Raw genomic sequence first — 23,345 nt, 5'->3', positions numbered from 1 at the left:
TCCATTAATTCACAAGCCTGATCAGGTGTTCTGACATTATATAACAGTGTTGGCTAATGTCCCTCTACCAGCTAATGTCTTAGAGTGGTTAACAGTTGAGTAGAATATTCCTAAGGGATTTATGTGTTTGATTGACAGCTAATGGTATAATTAGGGGTAGTGTTAGTACATCAAATCCATAAAAGACAGAGTCTTTAGCACGAAGAGAGTCAAAGTCTCCTCTGCTGGGACCATTCCATAGAATAAGAATTGGTTGTATCTGAGAAAGTGATAAATTATGCTTATGTTGTTCATTTGTTAAATAAATAAATGGCTCATTTAAAAGCATCTTTTTGATGAGCTACGGCATCTTTCTCTCCCCCAAGATAAATAGATCAGTCCTTAAAATTCGAGAAGTGTCAGTCAACAAATAACTGCTCATATTCTAACACTAGATGGACTTTAGTGGTGACACAGAAAGCCTGGATTGATCAACCTAATCGGTTAGCACATCTCCACTTTGTTTTTGCTGGATGGACCCAGCCTCGGCAGCACAAATGCTGGACAATGTTATAGAAATAGTTCCCGGCTGCTGCAGGGTAATGTGATTACACGTATTTAGAATCACAGAGGGAAGCCAAGGAACTGGTTTTTAAATAGCCCACACTGAGTGTGTGCCATGCCCCTGTGTCCCATGCTCCGAGTTCCTATGGAACATTCCAACCCTTATTTCTAAAAGCAGTTCAGATTTCAGAAATAACAAAAAGGCGAGTAATTCTTGCTCTGTGTGTTGTTACTTAATTCGTATTAGCTAACCTCCACATGGCAGATTTGTGCCTGGGCTGATCTTATGCAAAATAGTCAGGGGTCAAAGTTTGTCTCTAATCTCTAGGACCCTGTTTCCTAAACATTTTACTCCCCATTCTCCCTGCCCAATATTTTCTGTTTCCTCTCATCCTCAGGAAAGGATCTATTAGCACATTTTCACTGAGGAAATAAATGCTAAGTCTCCAAATATCAACTGTGCCATAATCATAAAAGCGGTGGGAATGGATGGTTCACAGACAAAAAGAGTTCTGTAAGACAGGACCATCCCGTGCTTTGAAAACTGCACGTGGGCTGCCAATCCTCCATTAAAACAAAATAACCAAGGAGGCTGAATTTGCCGTTGTATGAGTTTTGCTATCAGATTAGGCCTGGATCATACCAGCCATTGCTTGGGGGTTACAATGAATTCTAATGGCATTTGTGACCACAGATTACCAAACTGACCTGCCATATCCTGCAAAATGATAAACTTCAGAATCTATTCTGCTTGATTGATGTACAAAGGCAGTTAGGTCCTTGCCTGTTGTTGACATGGGAAAAGAAATGCCCCCCTCCCATTATCCACCCTAACAATCTGATCATTTCATTATGGCCCCACATGCTTTTTCAGACTTTCTGCAGATACATGATGAGAAGTACTTTCTGAAATGTCAGCCTAGGGTACTGAGGGAAACAGACAAGTTTCCTCCTTAAGTTACACAGTGTCTGAGGGAAAGATCCTGGTAGGCCACGTTTGGCAGTATGTGTTGGAGAACAAGAAAAACAAAAAGTCCACACTCTGTAGAGGGGAGAAAGGATAAAATTATCTAATAAAAATTCATCAGGTTAGTTGTACAAAACATATATTTAAAAAAATATCTCATTTATGGTTTTAAATGACAACAAAACCTTTCTCAAAAAAAAAAAAAAATGCTATTTCACTGATATTTTCCATAGGGCTGGATGTGAAACATAACCAATGAGAACAATTATTCATTCTAATTTGCTTTTTGTGAGGAGTGATGCTTATAGTGAATGCAATTTACAGAAATGTGTTTTCACACATTACAGCCCTTCTCAATTAAGGACTGAAATCCTCAATGATATAGGCTCATTACTGAAGTAAAATTCTAATTTAAGAGTATAAAATGTGGCCACATTGCCAAGTGTTTATGAAATTTTTAATCAAAAGAATACCTCCAACCCTTAAGAGAGTTCTACTTGCAGGAAGTAAATTACAGGGTTGGTTTTAGTATCATGCTAAAAAAAAACTATATATAAGAATTCAGTGTGATCAGAAAAAATTCTATTTATTCTAACGAGATTTTATCTTGTTTGAAGCAAGAGAACTGATCTCTCGGTGGGTGGGGGGATTATTCTTTCTTCTATTAACCTATGATCAACACATAAGTACATAATTCTTAAGAAATAAAAAACTAAAAAATGTGAAAGCTAATAGCATGAACAAGATAAATAATAAGTCTATCCTTACTAAGCTTTTATCATTTAGTGCTTCAAAATATTATCAGTCCAAGGTAAAATATTCATGGTCTATTTCGCCTTTACAGTGATCAGCCTCTTTTTTTTATTTCTCCTTGTATTACGAGTTTAAGGAAAATTTAGCAATCTTCAATGACTACTCAAGCCCGACCTATCAGCAAAAAGGGCTTCAAGTTTATTAGCTGGTTATGGATGAGCATGTTTTGGATTATGCCCAGCTGATGCCCCCACAATGGACCAAGAAGTAATAATTTCAGTTATCTAGGCTGTTTTGTCTAAAATTCATCCAATGACCCATTTCTCTGATTTTTAACTTTTTAATGAATTAAAGTTTGTCGTAACTATGAAACTAGCCCAGTACAACAAATGTTTTCTCTGAAAGCGTATTATATCCTCTCAATTATTCAGGCAAGAAACTTAGAGGTTACCTGCCCCTTCTCCCTCACTGTCTACTTCCAACTGGACTCGTCTCTTCTCAACTAGCAGGAGAATCTGCCACCTCCTCCTTACTTCAGGACCATAGCCCTAACTGAGGCTGCATTCACTGTTTCACGGCTACTGTGGGAGCTTCTGCTCTGGTCTCCCTGCTTCTGGTTCCTATCCTACCCATCTCCTTTAGTGTTACATTCCAGAAGCGCAGATCTCCTATCACCTGCATGCTTGGAAGCATTTAATGGTTCTCTAGAAACAGAGAAAGTCTGAACACCTGAGTTGGTATTAAGAGAATTTGGCTATTTGTCCAGGGTCATCTTCCACAAGATTCTCACATACACACGCACACGCACACACACATGCATGCGCGCACATGCGCACCCCAAGCTCTAAAGAGACTGAAGTGCCTCATTCCCTGACCTCTGTTTTCTCAAGCTCTATGGACTTTAGTGATGTCTTTGGTACTTCCTGTCATTTATTAGAGCTATTTGTGCTGCATCTGCCCGTGTCTTTCATCAATAGCTAAGGTCCTAGACAAGAGCCTGGATGTGGTAAGCCTAGACCTTGCTTACGATATATTTGTTAAATTCAATCCATATTTTCATAGATTTTATACTAAACACTCCTGTTTTCCTATCGGTAGATAGTCTCGGTCATGTTCACATTCTTATGTTTGTTTTTTCCTATTAGATTTCACAAGACCTAATAGTGTAGAGGTCTGGAAAGTGAGCTGAACCAAAATAACGTGAAGAGACATTTGCTTATGACATTAGGATGTCAAACTTCTTCAACAGAGATTTCCAGTGTGCCAGAACTTAAAAGGCAAAACATCCAAGGCCTTTCCTTAGACTCACTGCTTGAATCTCATTTGTCTCATTCTAACTGTCTATAGGCCTTTGACATATAAAAAATCATATGTAGGCTCCAAGGTTCTCCATTTGACTGCCGAGCTGACTAATATCTCTCTTATGTAGGATAGAATTCCCTCTTCTCCAGTCTGACAGGACATCCAAAGGGAAATATTGGTTAAGCATTATTAAGCTGAAAAAAATTCCATTAACACAAAGATAACTTCCCTTTTGATTTATTTATATTTGCTTAGCTAAAACAAGTATTTATTCATTGTATAGCTACAAGCAATTACAAAATGAAATCAAAACCTTCCCATTTCAGCAAATAAATTTGGGGGTTCTACTGTGCTACAGGCACAAATCTGGGCTTTGTAACAGGCACAAAGACAAGTGACATCTCTCCCTCTCTTCCTTAATATGACAGCTCCTAGCTGGCACTGATCCCTAAAAAGGTAAATTATATTTTGTCTGTATTTGAAAGTATTGTAAGGTAGTCTTGATAAGCTTTCTCATTTTGTTCAAAATGGCATTCAGTTGAGTGTTGATGATGGCGATGCTTGCCAGTTGTTGATCTGTGGCTGATAAAGGCTACAAAATGATTGCGGCTGTGATACAATGACAGCTGTGATATCAAAACAGCTAACCCAAGTAAGCTGGCAATGTGGCAAGTAGCAAAGAAGACAGCTCTTGTGGTCAGATAAACATGGGGTCAGATACCCACTCTACTGCTTACTAGTTCTGTGATTTTAGGCAAGCTTAATCAAACCTTGTTATCTGCATCTACAATATGGTGAATAACCATAGTACCTAGTGCACAGAATTACAGTAAGGATTAAATGAAACAATACATGTAAAGTGCTGGGCACAATTCCTGTAACTCAATAGCTTTTATTATAGTATCTGAATATCACTTTAATTCGATTGACCATGACATCGAATTAGCATCTGAATGTACAGGCTGGGTTTGCCAATGATCTCAGCTTTAAAATTTCCTTGTTCTACACATAGGTCTCCATTGGAACCTTCTAACAAATCTCTTCTTCACATACTTCTCACAGAAAACATGAACTATTTACCTTTCCGGGAAGGGGCGGGGGAGGGGGGGAAGGGAAGCAGAACATACTTCTTCCTCATGAAAAAAACAACTGGCACCACAGTTTGTAAAACACACCAGGTTTTATTTAAAATAGTTAAAATTGACCAGTCTTCATATGAGTGGTTCTGCAATAGGATGGTAAAAGGAGACATGGATTTGAAATCCAGTTCAGCCACTAATTAATTGGCCATGTGACCTTGGGTTGGTCACAAAATATTCCTGGGCCTTAGATGTTATATGTGTAAAATACTAGAGATAGATTAAATTATGATTATCAAACTCAAATGTCAATGGAGGTGAGGGTGATAAGGTAAATGAAGGGAACAGTTGGGTATATGACTATAGGGAATGGTAGTGACTGCAGTAAATCAGAGAAGACATGTCTTACCTAAAAATGACATCCTCAGCTCCAAGAGATAATTGTCGATGAGAATGCGGTACATGAACATGGGGCTGTATTTTCCTAATTTTCAGGGGAAGGCAGAAATCTGGAAACAGATTCTGAAAGAGGATAAAAACCAAATAAAACATAAGTTGGTATTTGATAGCTCCACATTCAATTAACTAAGATGGCTTCCTAGCTTAAAATTCTATTGTGCTTTATTCTATTTTACAAACAGAATTACTTTAATATAATATAGCAAATGGTCTTTTTAAGTAAATGAACAAAATTTATTATATCAATTCAAACAAACTAGATTAAATTAGATCTTTAATTGAAAAAGCTTCATAATATGAAATTGACTATTATGAAGTTATTATTTAAAAAGTAATGGAATTTCCGATTTCCCAAGCAGGTCCATTAGGAATATACCAGGACCTCCCCATGGTGGCTGATAATAAAACAATGTTTCAGTTTCCCTCCCATGGGGCAAGGATTGGAAAGGAATTGTTGGATCCCTTTACCTGGCGAGATGGCAGGTGTTTGCCTATGTAAAATGTGCCTTTAAAAAAAATAAACAGACTAAAATTTTTATGTACAAGGAACTCTTGACTTGCAGAGAACTCTTTCTAGGAGGTCACAGATTCTTCCCAACTGTGTTTCCATGGCTAGATCCTTATATGAGAATTATCTTCATTGCCAGTTTACAACCATGCAATTAAACCAGGTGAAGTTTCATTAGGGGGCACTTATCATTTCTGTTTGTATGTTTCATTTCTTTCTTTATTTTTAAAAACTTTTAATTGTTTTTTTTCAATTAGAGTTAACATTCAGTATTATTTTATATTAGTTTCAGGTGTGCAGCATCGTTTTTAGGCTTTATATAATTTATGAAGTTATCCCCCCAATTAGTCTAGTACCTATCTGGCACTATATATATTTATTACAATATTATTCCCTATGCTGTACTTCACAGCCCCTTGAGCATTTGTCATTTTTATATTGCTTGATGCTAAGCACTTTATATATCTTATTTTCTACTTCACCATCTCAATAACCCTGTGAGGGGATATGATTATCTCCATTTTGCAGATGAAGCAAACTCCTAGACGAGTTAGGTAACCTCCTCAATGTCACACCTCTAATAAGTAGCAGAGCAGGGGTTTAAATCCACGTTCTCACTTTTAACCACTTCTGTCTACTTTCTCTTGAACATGAATCATTGAGCTTGAATTGATTTTGCATGGTCTTGTTCCCAAAATCAAATTCCCTCTCAGAGAGTCAACGTTTGCCATTAATGAGGGTATTCAGGGGATGTGTCCTGATTCCTGGAGACAATTACTGAAAAGAAGTTTCAAAAGGCCTTTGAAAGAGTGGAATAATTCCTGGCAAGAACATCTAGCTCCCCTAGGATTCAGCTCTCATTTGTATGTGTAAGCTCTGGTCCCCTTGCTTGAGACGGGGGAGGTGAGAGAGAGAGAGAGAGAGAGAGAGAAGAAAACAGCAAAAGAAAAAAGACTTATTTACTTTAAAGTTATACCTTAAGCCAATGTTTTCTAAACTTCTGTCCTGTGAAACACTTGTCCTGAAAGAAAAGGCTTCTGTGCTCACATAATTTGAGAAACTGCATAGTCTGTCCCCACTTGGCTATTCACAATGTGCCTTGGCATGGAAAAAGCTTTGGACTTATTTTAGTGATTTCACTTTTGTTAACATCCCATAGAATAATGGGTCTGTGGACTATACTTAGGGAATCTATGCCTTTGATATTCATTTTATTTTTTAGCTTAATTATTTATACCTCACCTATTCTAGAAAGGCTTGCTAGCAGAGCTTAGGCAGGTAGGAAGAAACCCATCTTTAAAGATACCTTAAACCAGGGGTGCCCAGCCCCTATTAGGAACCAGGCCACACAGCAGGAAGAGAGTGACATGCAAGCCAGTGAGTGTAGCTCCATCTGTATTTGCAGCTGCTCCCCAGCGCTAGCAGCACTGCCTCAGCTCCATTTCATACCATGAGGCATTAGATTCTCATAGAATCACCGGTGCCTGGTGCCAAAAAGGTTGGGGACCACTGCCTTAAACCATCTAAATGCATATAGGTTACACCAAAAGGAGTAAGTCAGAGAATTCTGTTAGTGTGGATTCACTAAGTGTGATATCTGGGACTCAAGCCTCACCACCAGGTTATCTACCTGATCAAGCTTGGCACACGCTGCTTCTTTGGGGACCTCCCAGTGGATGCTCCCTCTATCAGAGGAAGTAGATTATCACTGGCAGCCCATTCAACAGGAAAAAGGCCCCTGAGCTTAAATTTCTAATCTCATTGTTTTTTTGTTTTGTTTTGTTTTGTTTTTTGAGCAGGTTCGCTCACAGTTATTTCCCCAAGGGCTAAACCAGCATATCCCTGGGTATGTCCCATAGAATATTCATTTTATATAAAGCTCAATGATAAAAGGGTCAATATGGTTGGAAAACTGCATATTTAATTCCTTTTTGAAGAGTCTCAATTTATTTAAAGATAAAAAGATTCATGTAATTAAGAACCTCAATTAACTTCACTTACCTACTTTTCCCAAATTCATTTTGTTTTGTTTTGTTTTTTTTTGTTCATGCAAAACCTCTTGACCCCTAAAGGCCTTTTATTGCAGGGAATATACTCTGGGACTACTGGGCAAGGCTGTTCTAGATTTGCAGCAGATACTGGGCTGATCTGGTGAGACTAAAAAGAGGAAGCACAGCCTTGCCTGTGACCATTACCAGCACCAGTGGGAAGAGCACGCCTGAGCACAGAATCCCAGCTCTGAAGGTTATAAGCTTTACCTCTCTCACCTCAGTGTTCATTATATTTCAGGTGGAGGACATGAAACCTTCATTATAGTGTTCATTTGAAGATTGAAATGAGTTAATAGATGGCAAGCTGCTAAAGATGAGGCTTGGCACAGAATAGGCTTTAGATAAAATTTAAGTCCTTTCTTAGTATTTCAGGACCAGGAAGATACGGACTGAATTTGTAAATGACACTGGGAGATGGGCTGTTTACTAGTTACACCAGCTCCTAGAAAGGAAAAGTTTGACTGTCCTGGGATGAGAGGTAATAGAACTATAAAACCAAAGGGGTAGGTCCATGCTCAAATCTTTGCTGATGTGCATGCTGAGAATATTCCCAGGGGAACCCTTGCAAATCTAACACCTATATTCTCATCCTGGCCCCGCTGCTGACAAAAGATGTGACCTTGGGTAAGTCACTTAACTTCTGCAGGCTTGCTTTCTTCACTTGTGAAAAGAGGACTTGAACTACATGTCTCTCTGAGGTGCTTCCCTACTCATTTATGTGGAGCTAAAGTAAGGTTATTCCCCAGGTTGAAGAGGTGGTAGTCTACTTAAGGATCAGCTGAATTACATTGAAAATGTTTTTCAAGGATCAGAATCAAAGAGAATTATGAAATAATGTGCTCATGTGTGATGCTTCCCATTTTAATGCTTTCCTATCTTGAAAGCATATTTAAAAATATTCAAATGTAAATTATTCAAATTATTCACATGACACATGCACCTAGAACGTGTGCATTTAACTAACATGAGTCATCTGCCTATTATTAATTATCATTCAACCAGCCCCATTCTTTTGGAAAAAGGAGAATATTAGTAACAACCACAGTCTGAATCATTTAAGCAAAGGCAGCTCTAAACAAGTTGGTCAGCTCTCCAGCTGTAACCCGAAATCTTCCAACAGCTGTAAGCTGTGTGTCTTGCTCTCTCATCTATATATATATGTGCATATATAAACGTACAGACACATATATGTACCTGGAAGTGCATACCCGTGTTTACACACAATGCCCATGGGTGCCTAATTCCCTGGGAGATGCCAATAACAGTTCTCTTGGGCAGGTGACAGCCTCTCTGGACCTGTTTCCCTAGCAGTAAAACTAAAGTCTTTTACTAGGTTTAGAGCCTCTTCTAGCCCTGACATGTTATGTCTATGATCTTGGCTTGGATATTCTTTGGCAGAAGCATTAGAGATATGTTCATATAGTTTATCTCCTGTAATTCTTAGAATCTTCCAGGAAGTCACTTTGTTATTATAATTCTTATTTTAACATGATTAAATAGATTCACCTACTTAATGCATCATGTGCATAACAAGTGGCAGCTGCAAGCTTAGAAACCAGATTCTCTGTTTTATATCTAATCAGTGCAGTCTCCAAGTGACAACTGGGTGCTGGCTGCTCACTCTTCTCTTCTTCATCCAGAATCTTTATTGTATGGAAGAGCCTTCTAAATCATCTCCTCTCCATAGCCAAGAGAATTTTCTCTGGGCTGGAAAACAGGATACAGGCTACCCATGAACCAATGACAATTTTGATGGCAGTCAAGATATCACAGGTGGCTGGAGAAGTAGATGTCGTTAGAGCCATGGGGCCCTGGCATGACCACATGAGCAATCTGGGGAGATTTTCTCAGCAGGGTTACTCCTCCCAGGTGTTACTACACACCTGCCCTCTGGTCACATCCTGCTCCCCATGTGGAGCCCACACCTATTCTTCCATGAACGAAGCTCACAGTGTTACAAGCATAGACTCATACATCTTTCAAGCTAGAAGAGACCAGAAAAATTATCTAGTCTAGACTTCTGATTTGATAATATAGAGAGGAGAAATGACATGCTCAAGGCCACACAGAGGATTTATGGCCATGTGGGAATTAAGACCCTGGCTTCCTGATTCAATGTTTGGAGTGCTCCCTTTGGTCCCTAGAAGAGGTTAAAAGCAGGGCAGGAAATCACTTCAGTGGCCCATCAGCCTTGGCATTGACACATGTGCTTGCCCAGTCCTTTTGCTCTTCTAGACCCCATCTCTGGCCTCTCAGCTGGATATTGGGCAGGCTTAGCGTTGACCTCCCGCTAAGGAAGCTACGTCTTCATTTTCTGATCCTTTGCACCTTCCTTTACTTCCGTTACCTGCTCCAGGCTCCCTCAGAACACTGGGCTCCACGCTAACCCTGTTGCTTACTTTTCTGCTCTTTTTCAATTAAATTCTGCTGGTCCTACTTTTCAGTTCAACCAGGAGCCCCTTTATGGCCTTAATTTATTGCTTATGAAGACATGAGACCTATCCCAATGCAATATCAATAATAAAATCATGGAAGCTTTTAAAAAAAATCTATTATCAACAGGGAATTTTAAGAATATTACTTTAAATAATTGTTGAAATCAAATATGCAATTGTGAACAGTTATTATCTATCCATCTTACAGGATGCTTTACACAGAGTTAAAGTCATATTTTTAAGTGCTTTCATTTTAAATCAGAAAGAATAAAAATATATGAGTTGAGCACAAAACTCAATAAATATCCTAAGAAAATCAAGAGAAAATAAATAATAAACAGAGAAAATAATAATTAGGAAACAGTGGGAGTACTAAATAAATTCAAGATTTGATTCTTGGAAAAACAATTAAAATAGCAAAAATGTGAAGGAAGCAATACTCATAAATGGGGAAGGCATTAATTATTCAACAAAAGGCTTTCGGTAAATTTGGATAAATATTTAAGAAAGAATCGAGGCAACATCTCACCTCACATCATACATAAAATTGAGTCTCAAATGTATTAAAGAGTTAAATGTAAAAAAAAAAGTTAAAAAGGGGATAGGTGTAGGTCATATTTTGTTGATTTCTAGGTAGAACAGAATATTTTAAGAATAAAAGGAAAAAAATACACAGTGGAAGTTGATATATTTTGTTAAACAGTTAATTATTAACAATTATGCCGAATATTATGATTTTGTGGTATTTGACATCCTTGCAATATTTATAATGTTTTTGTTTCATTTCACTCTAAATGAAAATTTGTGTTCATGTTTTTTAATGTAAAACTTCTATGTGTTAAAAATCATGAATAAAATGATAATCATAATCAGTAGGAAAAACACTTAGCATCAGATAAAATAGGTAATGTTATTAATAAACAAAAATTGCTTAGAAAGCACAAAAATGGCAAAGGACATAATTTCATAGAAAAAGAAACAAAAATGATAATACTAAATGTTGGTGAGGATGTGGTAAAATAGGCATTTCTATACTTGGAGTTGAACATGTAATTTTGTACAAGTTAGCAATAAAGAACTAGAGACTTAAAAACCATCTATAATTCAATACCGTTACTTTTAGAAATCTATCCCAAGTCCATCCTAAAGAAATAATTAGAGATATGAAAAGAATATTTGTATAAGAAGATGGTTCTGGTACTGTTTATAATAATGAAAGCTGGAATCAACAATTAAAAAGTTAAATCATGATATAATAACACAAAACTCATCTGTTAAAATTATGTTATTGAAAATTTATTATGAGAAGTTGTCCATAAAATAAGTATATGAAAAGTAGGACACAGATCAATATATATCCCAATATATAAATATATATGTATCATATATATACATATCAATATCTTTGTGTAGTATGATTATGGATATCTTTATTTTCTTCTTTAAGCTTTCCATTGTTTTCCAGAATTTCTACAATGAGCACATAGTATTCATAAGCAGAATACACCAAACTACATTCAAATTATTAAAATTTTTGCTTGGAAAAAAATACAGGTTGGCATGCTCTTAATGTGACTTTGAGACTAGTTATATTAATTAACTCCTCAAAAAAGAGATTATTATTTAATTCAATTTCTTAAATCTCTATGAGCTGAGCTGTGTTGTTATGGTCGTCTGCCAGAATGTAGATACTATGTCATTCTGTGATCCAGGTCCTAAAGTGAAGGCCACCTGGTATATGAAGAGGGCAGTAGACCAGGAACCTTGGGCTTCATGACCTTGAATAAAGCTTTTAATTTAACAGCCCTCTGGGCCACAGTTTCCTCGTGTCAAACAGATATTAACACATGCTCTACCACTCAGAGTTCTTGCAAAGACCAAATCAGATAATCCAGCAGGAGTCTATGAAATGTAAGATATAATAATGACAACAATCATCATTTAATGAATGAGTTATTCCCTGCCTGGAATTGATAGCTGATAAATATGGTCTTCCTAAATCTCCCTCTTGGTGAAGAAATACATACTCTCTTGATAGCAAAGGAAAAAAATTCTCCCCATTCCTCCCACAGACCCTTACTGCACTCACGAGTTTGATAGCTAAGGGACATAAGTACACAGCTCTTGTGTACCAATAGGTCACGGCACATCCCTGTGTCCACCTCCACCCCAAATTCTAGGGAAAAAAATCTTGGCTTTTTCCTTTCTTAAGAATAGAGAAAGGAAGAGACCTCAAATGTTCCCACAGGACCAGGGGCAGAGGGCAAATTCTACATAATCTCTACACAACCCTGCAAAATGGCTACTTGGCAAGTCTGTGGGGTCCAGATCTCTGATTTGTGGCTCAGGGTAACAAGTTCATTCAGAAAGTACATTGGTCCCCACCAACCCCTCCATGATGCTGCTATTATAAGGAGAGGTGTCCAATCCTAGTCATATTATCACAGACTCTTGCTACACGTAATTACGGGGACAGGACAATCAACAGTATCTGTATGTACCACAGCAACTGCTCAAGCCAGACTTGTTGCAAGGAGCAGAGATTCTCAGTCACCACAGGTAAAGGGGGGCTATTGTAACTAACTAGAAAGCTTACTATATGCAGCCCTGGTTGCATATAAGAGCAACCTGGGGAGCTTTTAAATATCCCTATGCCCAGGCCACACCCCAGGTATGGAATGTAACCAGAATTCCTGAAGGTAAAAACTGGGTACCAGTCTTTTTAAAGCTCTCCAGGTCATTGCAAGTATGATTGAGATTAGGAAGGACTGGCTTAGGATCCAACTCAGATCTAGAAGGCTCCTTGCTCAGCTTTTATACACACTTCTCTTTTGCTTACATGTCTCTTCCATATTCTGCTCTCTCCTAAGTGTGCCTTGCACTCATCTTTGCCTCTTATGGATCTAATTCAACCCTAAGGCGTCCTTTCTCCTTCAGCTCCTCTGCCAGTTGACTCCATTTCAGTTTGCTGATTCTAAATCCGCGCCCCCCACCATTCCCCCAAAAGGACTCGTCGTTAGACCAACTCACTTTTTTCAGCCAGGCTAATTGGGCCATGCCATGCTGACTGACCTCAAAATCTACTCTGGGTAAGAAGCTGAGTCCTTCTTGCCCTAATAATCTGAGGAGAGGGACAGAGGTTGTATGGCATAAAACGTGGCCACTCAGGTCTGCTGTATATGAAGATGGGGTGGAATGGGAACAGTTTCCCTTAACAGGGACTGTGGGATTCTTTAACATATCTGGCTCATAACAAGTCATAATATTGAAATCAGACATGTTTAGAGGAATCCATTAAAAATTAAGGATCACAGTTTCACTACTTTATACAGCATGAGCTTTTGAAGTCTTTTTAGCTTTACATAGGATAATAAAATACCCCATTATATAAATAAATTGTATTTAGAACATATGTATAATTTTACAAATCCTTGTCCATGGAATCCTTGTCCACAGAAAACTACAATTGAATTTGGAGTTGAGGGACTAAGATATTCAACATTATCTCAGCCAAAGAAACTTTTTAGCTTTCATAAGAAACCTTTTTATTGAAATACAATATAAAGAAGCACACATCCTAAGTATAAATCTCCATTTTTAAAAATCAAGAATTTATTTTTTAGGGCAGTTTTAGGTTCACAGCAAAATTGAGAAGGCACAGAAATCTCCCATACATACCCTACCCTGACCCAAGTATAGCCTCTTCCATTACCAACATCCCCACTAGAGTGGTACCTTTGTTATATACATTATCGCCTAGAGTCTATAGTTAATATTGGGGCTCACTCTTGGTCCTATAGTTAATATTGGGGCTCACTCTTGGTCCTTTATAATCTATGGGTTTGGACAAATATATAAGGATGTGTATCCATCATTATGGTATCGTACAGAGTATTTTCGCTGCACTAAAAATCCTCTGTGCTCTGCCTATTTACCCTCCCTGCCCAACCATCATTTTCTCTAAGTTGAACAACCTTGTAACCAGCACCCAGAAAAAAAACATTACCTTTACCATGAAGACTCCCCTTGTGCCCCCTTCCAGTCACTACTCGCCTCCCAGGGTAACTGCTATCCTGACTTCTGCTGTCATAAATTACTTTTGCTGGGTTTTATTCCTTATATAAGTAAAATCATTTAGGATATACTTTATTGTGTTCTGGCTTCTGTCCCTTGACTTAAATTTATGAGTTTCATTCGTATTTTTGCCTGTAGTTGTAGTTTTAATGACAAGTTTTAATCCTTGGAATCTAGCTCAACAAACATTATTCAGCCAGGAACTGTGCTTGGGGATAGGGACACAAAAGCAAATAAGGATAAATCCTTGCTCCAAGGAACATTCAATTTAGTTATGTAGTAACAACCATAATTTAATGTAAAGTGAATTCCTTTTCATTTAACAAATATTTATTCAGTATCCACTATGGGACAGGCACTATGACAGGTGCTAAGGATAAGCAATGAACAAGCAGATAAAAATTCTAACGGAAATCTTGTATTTTATTTCCCTGACATGCGTGGGCTAGTTCTGCCCACTAATATTGATTGCCCACTCTGATTTGCATCTGATTCAACATAAAGGGAACTAGTGAGAGAGGCTATTTTTTTTTTCTGGCGACTTGAAGTACATGATTACGAAGTCCTTGGTTCAACCATGGGACAGTTCAGAAACCAGTGAGCATGGACTATTTCTCTGTATTTATTTTTGCCTTAGTTCATGCTCTCCATCCTTCTTGCTGTCTATAGAGAATGAAATGAAAATTTGGAGCCTCAAGAAATTTGGGGGTGTTAGCTTACTTTGGAGTAAGGCTGAGCAATTTTCTTGTTTTTCAAAACCATGAAGAAGAAGCAATTACTAAAAGGCAATTGTGGCTAAAATCATAAAACTTTGAATCTGTTTTAATAACTATGGGCATCTACTAAGTATGACTATTCATTAGTGTTGACTTTTCAGAGCGTAGTGAATTACTTGAGTATAAAGCTATGACACTGGAGGGAGGATGGACAGAAAAGAATACAACCTTACTTCAGGATTAATAGCCTAGGAATAAATGCAATAGATCACCACATTTAGTTTGGTTCATGCTTCCCTCCCATTTTTATAGAAAATTTCAAGCATGTACATAAGTAGAGATAATAAAATTGACTCCCATGTACTCATCTTTCAGCTTCAAAAATGATCATGTTATACTCAATTCATCTCTAACCCACTGCTGACCCTCCCCCTGATTATTTTGAAGAAATCTCAGGTATCAAATAAGTCATTCACAAATGTTTAGAAAGTGAAATCTCCTAGCTTTAATTTCCTTGGCTAGCAGTGACTCAGAGAGAGGGAGTCACTAAGCTAATTAGTGGCAGTTATTTTTAATCCCTAGACTTCAAAAGTAAAAGTCCAAAAAGTTATAACAGAATATCGTACTTTTCATAGTGCAATTACACAGTATTATGAGACATAAATTGTCAAATTATGTCAAACATCTGGTCTGGTCCATGATCATGGTCACATTTGGGACAAGAGTTACAGGTAGAATATGAGGTTCCCCCACACAAGAACTTTAACATGCAGACTGAATGTCATTTGAACCCATTATATATTTGTCATCAGTACATTTAAAAGCTTATTTTCAGCTTATATCAACACTTTATCTAAAGGGTTTCATAAATTGATGCTCACTCTAAAACAAAAACAAAAACAAAACTGCTTTGTATTACTTAAACTATGACCACCTCTTTTAAGCCTCCCATTCAGAAAACTGGCAAGTTCTCTGAGGAGTTCAACAGGGTGTGGGAACTGCTGGTTAATGTTCTTTTGCATCAGTAATTTTGAAACCAAATCCCTGTGCATTTTGGAATTACAAATAAATTTGTTCAAGTTAGGGTTATTTTTGACTATTTAGTAATAAAATAAATCTAAGACTCTTCCTAAGCCTCACTGTTTCCTATCTTCAGCCCATTTTATTTTCAAACGACATTAGTTGATGTTCACTGAGCCAGTGCCAATGGCTTATTTACTATGAGGCATCACAGCACAACTGGGCATGGAGCTAACTTTTCTAGGTTTCTCAGGCTTAAAACCATAAAGCACCATTGTTTGGGCTGGTCAGAATGTTCCAGAAGTTTTTAGAGCAAAGGGATTCTGTTGTATCTTTTTCATGAAGACGTGCAATATGTTGATTTTGCTGTCACATTGCCTGATTGTATCTCAGAATGTTACCCAGGGTATGTGACATCCATCACTGTGAGAAGGGGGGCATGAAACCCCCTTCCTTGATAAGCATTTAATGAGGAGATAATTGCGGATAAAAAAAGGTACAAAAATTACCTGAATAAATAACACCGTAGAAGGCAGACATCCAGACATTCTTTCATACACAACTCCCACTCATTTCTCTGAGAGATAAAGCAGTAAAAATTAACAATCTGTCAGTTTAATTGTTTTCATTGTGTACTTTTTCTGGGCAGGTTATTCACATCAAACTCCTTTGATGTGATCAGCGATGATGCTTTTATTGGTCTTCCACATTTAGAGTATTTGTAAGTAAAAAAAGAAAACTTTTTTTTTTAATATCATGATTCAGGACAAGTACTCTCAGATTCCTACAGCTGTCTGACAAAAATATTATAACCTATTGCAGATTCATAGAAAACAACAATATCAAGTCCATTTCAAGACATACCTTCCGGGGACTAAAGTCTTTAATTCACCTGTAAGTATAAATGTTGCTATTGCTTTTTAAGTTTGCCAATGGACAGTGCAGTTGGGTAACCTGTGGTTAAAGTGTACACTTTATAGCAATTATGAAAATGTAAGAAATCCAAATGATTTCTTTCTATGCACACTTGCCATCTCTTCCGGTCATCAGCCAGTGTGTGTCCAGGAAATTGATTACTATTAATATGATTAGTCTAAACTAACCATAATTAGGAAAACAATCAAATGCAGGGAAATTGTGTGACTGAAATAACTTTCATATTATTTACATCATTACTCACTTCATGGATAATCATGGGTTGACTGTATAGCTTCATCTGATATTTGCTGTTTTTCTTTTTCTGTATAGGCCCTGACTTTATATACATTTAAATATATACTATAACCATAGTAATGTCTACACAGTACCAGAGCAGCCTGTTTATAAATGAAATATTTAATTATTCAATGGGTTATTAGAGTCATTTGTTCTTAAAAGGGGGCAATTTTGCCTCTTAGGGAACATTCGGCAATAGCTAGAGACATGTTTGGTTGTCAGAACTGGGGGGTGTAACTGGCATCTAGTAGGGGGAGGGCACTGGTACTTCTAGACACCCTGCAATGCACAGGATAGCCCCCAGGACAGAGAATTATCCAGACTAAAATGGCATAGTGCTGAGCCGAGTTTGAGGAACCCTGAACAACATGAACCAAATAACTTGTTTCTCCTAGCCTCCCCTGCCCCGCTACAGATACACACACACACACGTACACACATACGCACAGATGCATCATGAAGGAAACTAGAAGGGCATGGAAAGAAAAGGCACTAAAATGTCTTAAGTACCTATTATGTTGGTCATTTTGCTTTACCTGAATTTTTATTTAATCTTCTCGACAATTTTGCCAGATAGATAAAATAATCTCTTCTTTAGAAACGAAGAAACAGAGGCTCTGAGGGGATATATGATTAGTGAACTGTGTAGTTGTGGAGTTACGATAACGTGAACTCAATAGTTAAACTGCAATGGCTCTTCAGCCACTCAGCTTCCATTTCTCAGTGCCTAATACGTGTCTTATTGGTATTAAGTAAAGGTGCAGGACATTTAAGTGTCATTCTTTCACCTTTAACCTATTCCTTCACAATACCTCATTCCCAGATCTGTTCTAGGCCCCAGGATGCAGCAAGGAACGAAGCAGACAAGAATACTTGACCTTTGAGCCTACATTCTAGTGCATCTATGTGGTCATCATGCTACCTCTACCAGGCCCTGTCTCTACTGCTGTTTGGATTCGCAGCAAGGGGAACTGATGGCCAAATGTGTTTTATAAAATCACAATACCTTCCGAAGCTTCTGTATATAGTTATTGTGATAAAAACAGCATTTGCAGTGCTGCTCTGCATGTCAATGACATAATGGAAAGCAGAAAATACTGTGATGATATGAATGTTATACCATTTTGTCACAGAGCCAAACACTGCCAAACCTAATTTTTCAGACAAAAGTAAATGAAAGAAACAAATATACGGAAGGAGAAATGGAAGGTCATGACCTTAATTTGGAGATCTTCCTGTTTCACATAAATTCCATTCAACATAGCCTCTGTCCTCAGCATCATGAGGGGCTGAAGGAAGAATGTAAGACCCAGGTATCCTCTCTGGGACCATCATATAAGCTTTGCCATGCTCCTTAGTTCACGCAAGTGTATCCCCTCACCAGCCTAAAGGCCTACGTCATCCAAAGGCAGGCAGGAGAGCAGGCAGGCAAGAGGAAAGAGGAGGAGGAAGGTTGAGGAAGGGGGGCAATGGGAGGAAGAAAAGGGAGAAAGGAAAAATACATATACAACACTTTAGTGAAGAACATCCATTTGTTTGACTAAAGCCTATTATATCTATCAAATGAAATTGGAATTTAAATATGAGAATTTAAATTGGGTTATAATGAGGCTCCTTCTTTAGAGGTATGAAGACTATAAGAAAGGGACACTGGTACAGCATGTGCTTAATATCTAGAAGTTTTTAAGCTCAAAAGAACACCAAAGGCAGCCTGCAAAGAATGAGGCATGAATCTGAGGGTCAAACTGACAGTGAAAGGGAAGTCCCACATCTCTGACTGGGTCCTGGATGTGGGAAGGAGGTGTTATGGGAATAGGTTAAAACTGACTGAGTGAATATGACCCTTAGATCTCTTCCATCTTTATCTAACACTTAGGGGTTGACTCATATGGCATTGCCAATATTAGACTGTTTCTGATCTACAAAAATGAAAATGCCATATGGTTTATCCTAAATAGTCTCTAGTATGTGCCACACAAAGATGAATAAGATCCAGTTCCAACCTGAAGGAGCTCAGTTTAGCAAGAGGAATTAGACAAACAAATATTTTCTCACTGAATGTCTTTGTCGCCAAGTTATGTTCTCCTTTCTAGTTATGCTCTTTTCTAATTTCCTCTTTCCTTCCTTCTTTCTTTCTTTCCTTTCTTCCTTCTTTACTTCCTTCCTTCCCTTTTTTCTTTTCTTCTTTTCTTTTTTCCTTTCAAGGAGAGATGAATAGGGAGGATTTGAAATCCAAATGTTCCTCTGACTTCTCAGTTAATTACCACTTACAATTAAATCTGACATTTGTTTGAGCCATTAACTCCCTTTTTTAAGATTTTAGGTTTCAAATTGCATTTTTCTTCAACTCAGACCAATTCTTCCCAAAGAAAATGTTCGAGCAGCAAGGAAACTTCGCCCTTGAAACCGCATATGCTGCAGGAAGTGTTTACAAAGCTTTTTCATATTCTTGACTTCATTATAGTCTCCTGGTGAACATAAGAGAGAGACAGGACAGTAGCTCTAGCACTGATGACAAATGAGAACATGAAGGTGCACCCTGGGTTTAAGCTGCTCCCTGCTTTAGTAAGAGGTAAAGCCAGAAGTTTCCCGAGGTCTTTAATGAGCCATCTAGCCCTCTCCCCATATGTCAGTTGTAGCAGAACCAGAAAACTTCTATTGAGCTGGCTGGATCCTTCCATGGGACATGATTTGAGGAACAAGTATGGCTAGAAAAGATCCTGTAAACAGGAGCCACACCCTCACCTTGGTCTTGAAATGTAAACAGTTGGGATTGCACATATACTTTTAGATCCAACTGGTTCCCACTTTGGCCTAACATTAAAGTTGCTCCAAGGGACCTACATGAGAATTTACATAAATTCAGTTAGTTCCTAAAGAAGCAATAAACTTATGTAACTTTCTTAAACATATATCTCAGTAGATTTACCTTGTAAAGAGACATTTACAGACAACTTAAAAGCTACTATATAGACTCCCTCTCCCTCAAACTAACCCTCAATAAAGGGAGAGTTCCTTATATTTAAGTCTGTACAAAACAAGTCAAATCCTGGGACCTTTTCTTGATTACTTTGATTTACTGTCCTAATGTTATACATGATTGACTTAAATGTTTGAATAGTTTATATGTTTAAGAAAGGTTTTGATTTTTCTGATGACCACGTATTATTTTTGAAATCAGGGAAAACATGAATGAAAATAGTTTACGGCCAATAATGATCAATTCTCTCAACATTAATTATGTATTCACTTCTGTTAATACTAGCTTTTCAGTAATGATTCCCTTGGCCATCATATAAGTACCACTGTGGTTGAGGATCAATGGAAGCAGGATTGTTTGCATGTGTGTATAAAAATATTTGGAAAAGATTGTCATCAATCCACACGTGTTATGGAGCACCTACCTACTGGTTGCTGAGCACTGCGGGAGTACAAAAGGCATATATGGCAGTTCCCAAACTCAGAGTGCTTATGTGTTCCCATTCAGTCAGGTGGGATGTCTTCGTTTCAGCCCTCATAATGACACTCATGTGAAGAGGCAGTGTGATATGGTGGCTAAGAGGGTGATCTCTGCCACTCGACTGCTTGAGTTCGAAACCTGGCTTTACTCCTTAACAGCTGTGGGACATCAGGCAGGTCACTTAGCCTCATTGTGCCTCAGATTTCTTATGTGTAAAATGAGGGTGATAGTAACCATCTGTAAAAATGGGGGTGGGGATAATAAGGTTCTTAGGAGCACCTAGATCCTAAGGTTGTCATGAAAGTAAATGAGTTCATATATGCAAAGTGCTTAGAACAGAGCCTGATACGCAATAAGCACCATTATGTAGGAATAAACTAAAACTCACTGTCAAACCTCTATTGACCCTCGATCAGGATTCCAAATGCTTCAGTGTATTTATGCCCTTTAAACATTTTGTATGAAATTAAAATAACTGCACTCGAAGCTCCACAAATTCAGTGAGATACCAACTCAAACTGAGGATCCGCACTGCGGGGCGGCTGGGAGCACCCCAGATGGCCGTGGGCGATGCTTTCTTAGCAGCAGAGCCCAGTGGCACTGAAACAAACGTGCTGTCTGAGCCAGTTGGGTCTGCCTTAGAGAGAAGACTTTCCAGTAGGTTCCATAGTCATAATCAGAGGTTTTCTCAGGTAAACCATAAAAACACCAAAGTAGAGGAATTGTCATCACCTCTGCTGGGAAGGAAAGACTGTCTGTCACTGAGAACGCTGGAATCTTCTCAGGTGGTCTCAAGGCAACCAGATGTTCAGTTGAACAGTTTTCTAGGTGTTTCTAGGTATTCCACCTAAAAAATGTTTCTTAGGTGGACTCTGAATTAGGACCCAGGGCATGGTGCTTAGTTGAAGGCACACTTTAAAGAGCTTCCATGTTGCTTTGGAATTATTACTACAGTGAGGCTAAGAGGAGGGAGGGCACTCTGTGAGCAGTGATAACATGTGGGTGGGTCCCATGGTAATTCACAGGGCTTTGCACTTTTCTCCCTAGCTCTCTGCCTTGGTACAAGGGACCTAATAGAACCATTCTCTGCTCTTTTCTTTGTCTAGATTGGTGCCCTTCTCCTCTACTCCAGCCAGCCCCATTCATTCATTCATTTCAAAGTATCTATTGAGGGTTTACTTTGTGCCAGGCACTGGGGATACGGTGGTAAGAAAAACATCCTTGCAGTTCTTACTACAGAACTATCCTTTAAAAATTAACATTAATGAAATGTTTTCTCACCTCTCATTGCTTCGTCTTCACTCTTCTCTCAATCAGTCCTACCCACCCACCCATTAGATATTCCAGTGCACTCCTACATCCTATAAAAACCTGTGGTTAAACTCTCTGACTCAATTATGTGGCTTAAAGTATTACCTCTTCTATTATCATTTTATTATTATTAAAGATACAGCCATATGCTTCTCCCAGTGAAAAGTATAAAGGTGCGGTTTAAAAGCTAAAATAGAACTTGGAGATCATTCTGACCAAGTGCTCATTCTCTTTGTAGAAAGGGAAACAGCCAGAGCTCAAACCCAGATATGTCATTCCTGGTCTATGCTATTTGCACTGCATTCTGCTGCTGAGTCCAGGGAGATATGAAGCCAGGCTACCAGGCAATGGGTCAGCGTAGGCAGTAGCCTGGTTTTCTCTTCAATTAAACCATGTAGAAAGTCTTTTTCCTGATGACTCTTCGCTACTTCTGACTTCTTGCCTCTCTTTCACTCATCCTTCTAATATTTTCCCCTCTTAATCCTAATAGTACTCGTATTTAATTTTAAATTCCAGCACTAATTTCACCCTCGCCCAGCTAACAGACTTTTGAAGAGGAAGGAGCCCTCCCACACCAGTTCAGGCATACACTCTTATGCCATCACATTCTAAAGAGAGAAGGAGGTCTAAAGACTTGGGGACTGGTAGCATGGCTCTCTGGAAATAACTTGCTTTCTACATTAATGTCCCCATGAGATGGGCTCCATATTAATGATTGAAAGAAAATAAGACAAAATCTTAATAGTGGCTGCCTATGCCAGGATAAGTACTGTTTTATTTAAAAAAAATTTTTTTGCACTTTCCAAATTGTCTTGAAGTGAAGAAACAATAAGTTATCACACATATGTGTGTGTGTATATATATGTATGCATATATATGTATATATGTGTATATATACACGTATGTATATACATATATATGTTTATGTTATATACATGTGTGAGTATATATACATCAGTAAAATATGTATAGCTATATGTATTGATATCGATATAGATATATATCAGTAAAAGATGGGACATTTAAGAATACAAAGGCATTGAGTTCTCTCTACTCAAAAAGACAGAAAAAATAGATGATCTTAGCCTCCTGTATTGAGTATTTGAAAGTGCTTAGGTATTAAGAATCACTGGTTTTATCAACATCAAAGAAAAAAATTAATTTCATGGTCTTGATTATCTGAAATAAGGCTTAAAAATTCTCTTGCAGATACAGACTTTTCCATGTAAAAGGTGTATATATAAAAATATTAGTAGCTGCATGTGTTAATTTTCACAATAAATAAAATTGATGTTATCTATTCAGTTTTGCAGCTGTTGAGACAGAAACCTAGAGAGGTTTAGTTAAGTTGGCCAAAGCCACTTCTGAGAGTGATGACCCAGCTACTCCACTGCACTAACTGATGTAGGAAATAAGAGCTATGACCAGTTTTACAAAAGACACAGAACATAT

The 23,345-nt window shown here is 38.0% G+C and overlaps 1 protein-coding gene and 1 long non-coding RNA gene across 2 annotated transcripts in view; one reads left to right on the top strand and one right to left on the bottom strand.

Moving 5' to 3' along the window:
- Nucleotides 1-23,345, bottom strand: part of LOC120609292 (uncharacterized) — a 63,757-nt gene that overhangs the window by 3,946 nt on the left and 36,466 nt on the right. The window contains exon 2 of the long non-coding RNA XR_005654722.1: nucleotides 5,054-5,166. This is a non-coding gene — a long non-coding RNA (uncharacterized LOC120609292). The remainder of the gene's footprint in view (nucleotides 1-5,053; nucleotides 5,167-23,345) is intronic.
- Nucleotides 1-23,345, top strand: part of LGI1 (leucine rich glioma inactivated 1) — a 36,612-nt gene that overhangs the window by 2,243 nt on the left and 11,024 nt on the right. The window contains 2 exon segments of the mRNA XM_039871709.1: nucleotides 16,557-16,628; nucleotides 16,730-16,801. Of these exon segments, the coding sequence (XP_039727643.1) occupies nucleotides 16,557-16,628; nucleotides 16,730-16,801 (144 nt within the window).

Source organism: Pteropus medius, unplaced genomic scaffold (assembly GCF_902729225.1).
Source record: "Pteropus medius unplaced genomic scaffold, Ma_sr-lr_union100, whole genome shotgun sequence".
NCBI classification, from domain to species: domain Eukaryota; kingdom Metazoa; phylum Chordata; class Mammalia; order Chiroptera; family Pteropodidae; genus Pteropus; species Pteropus medius.
Note: the sequence above shows the minus strand (reverse complement) of the source record. Positions and strands in the feature narration are given on the sequence as shown.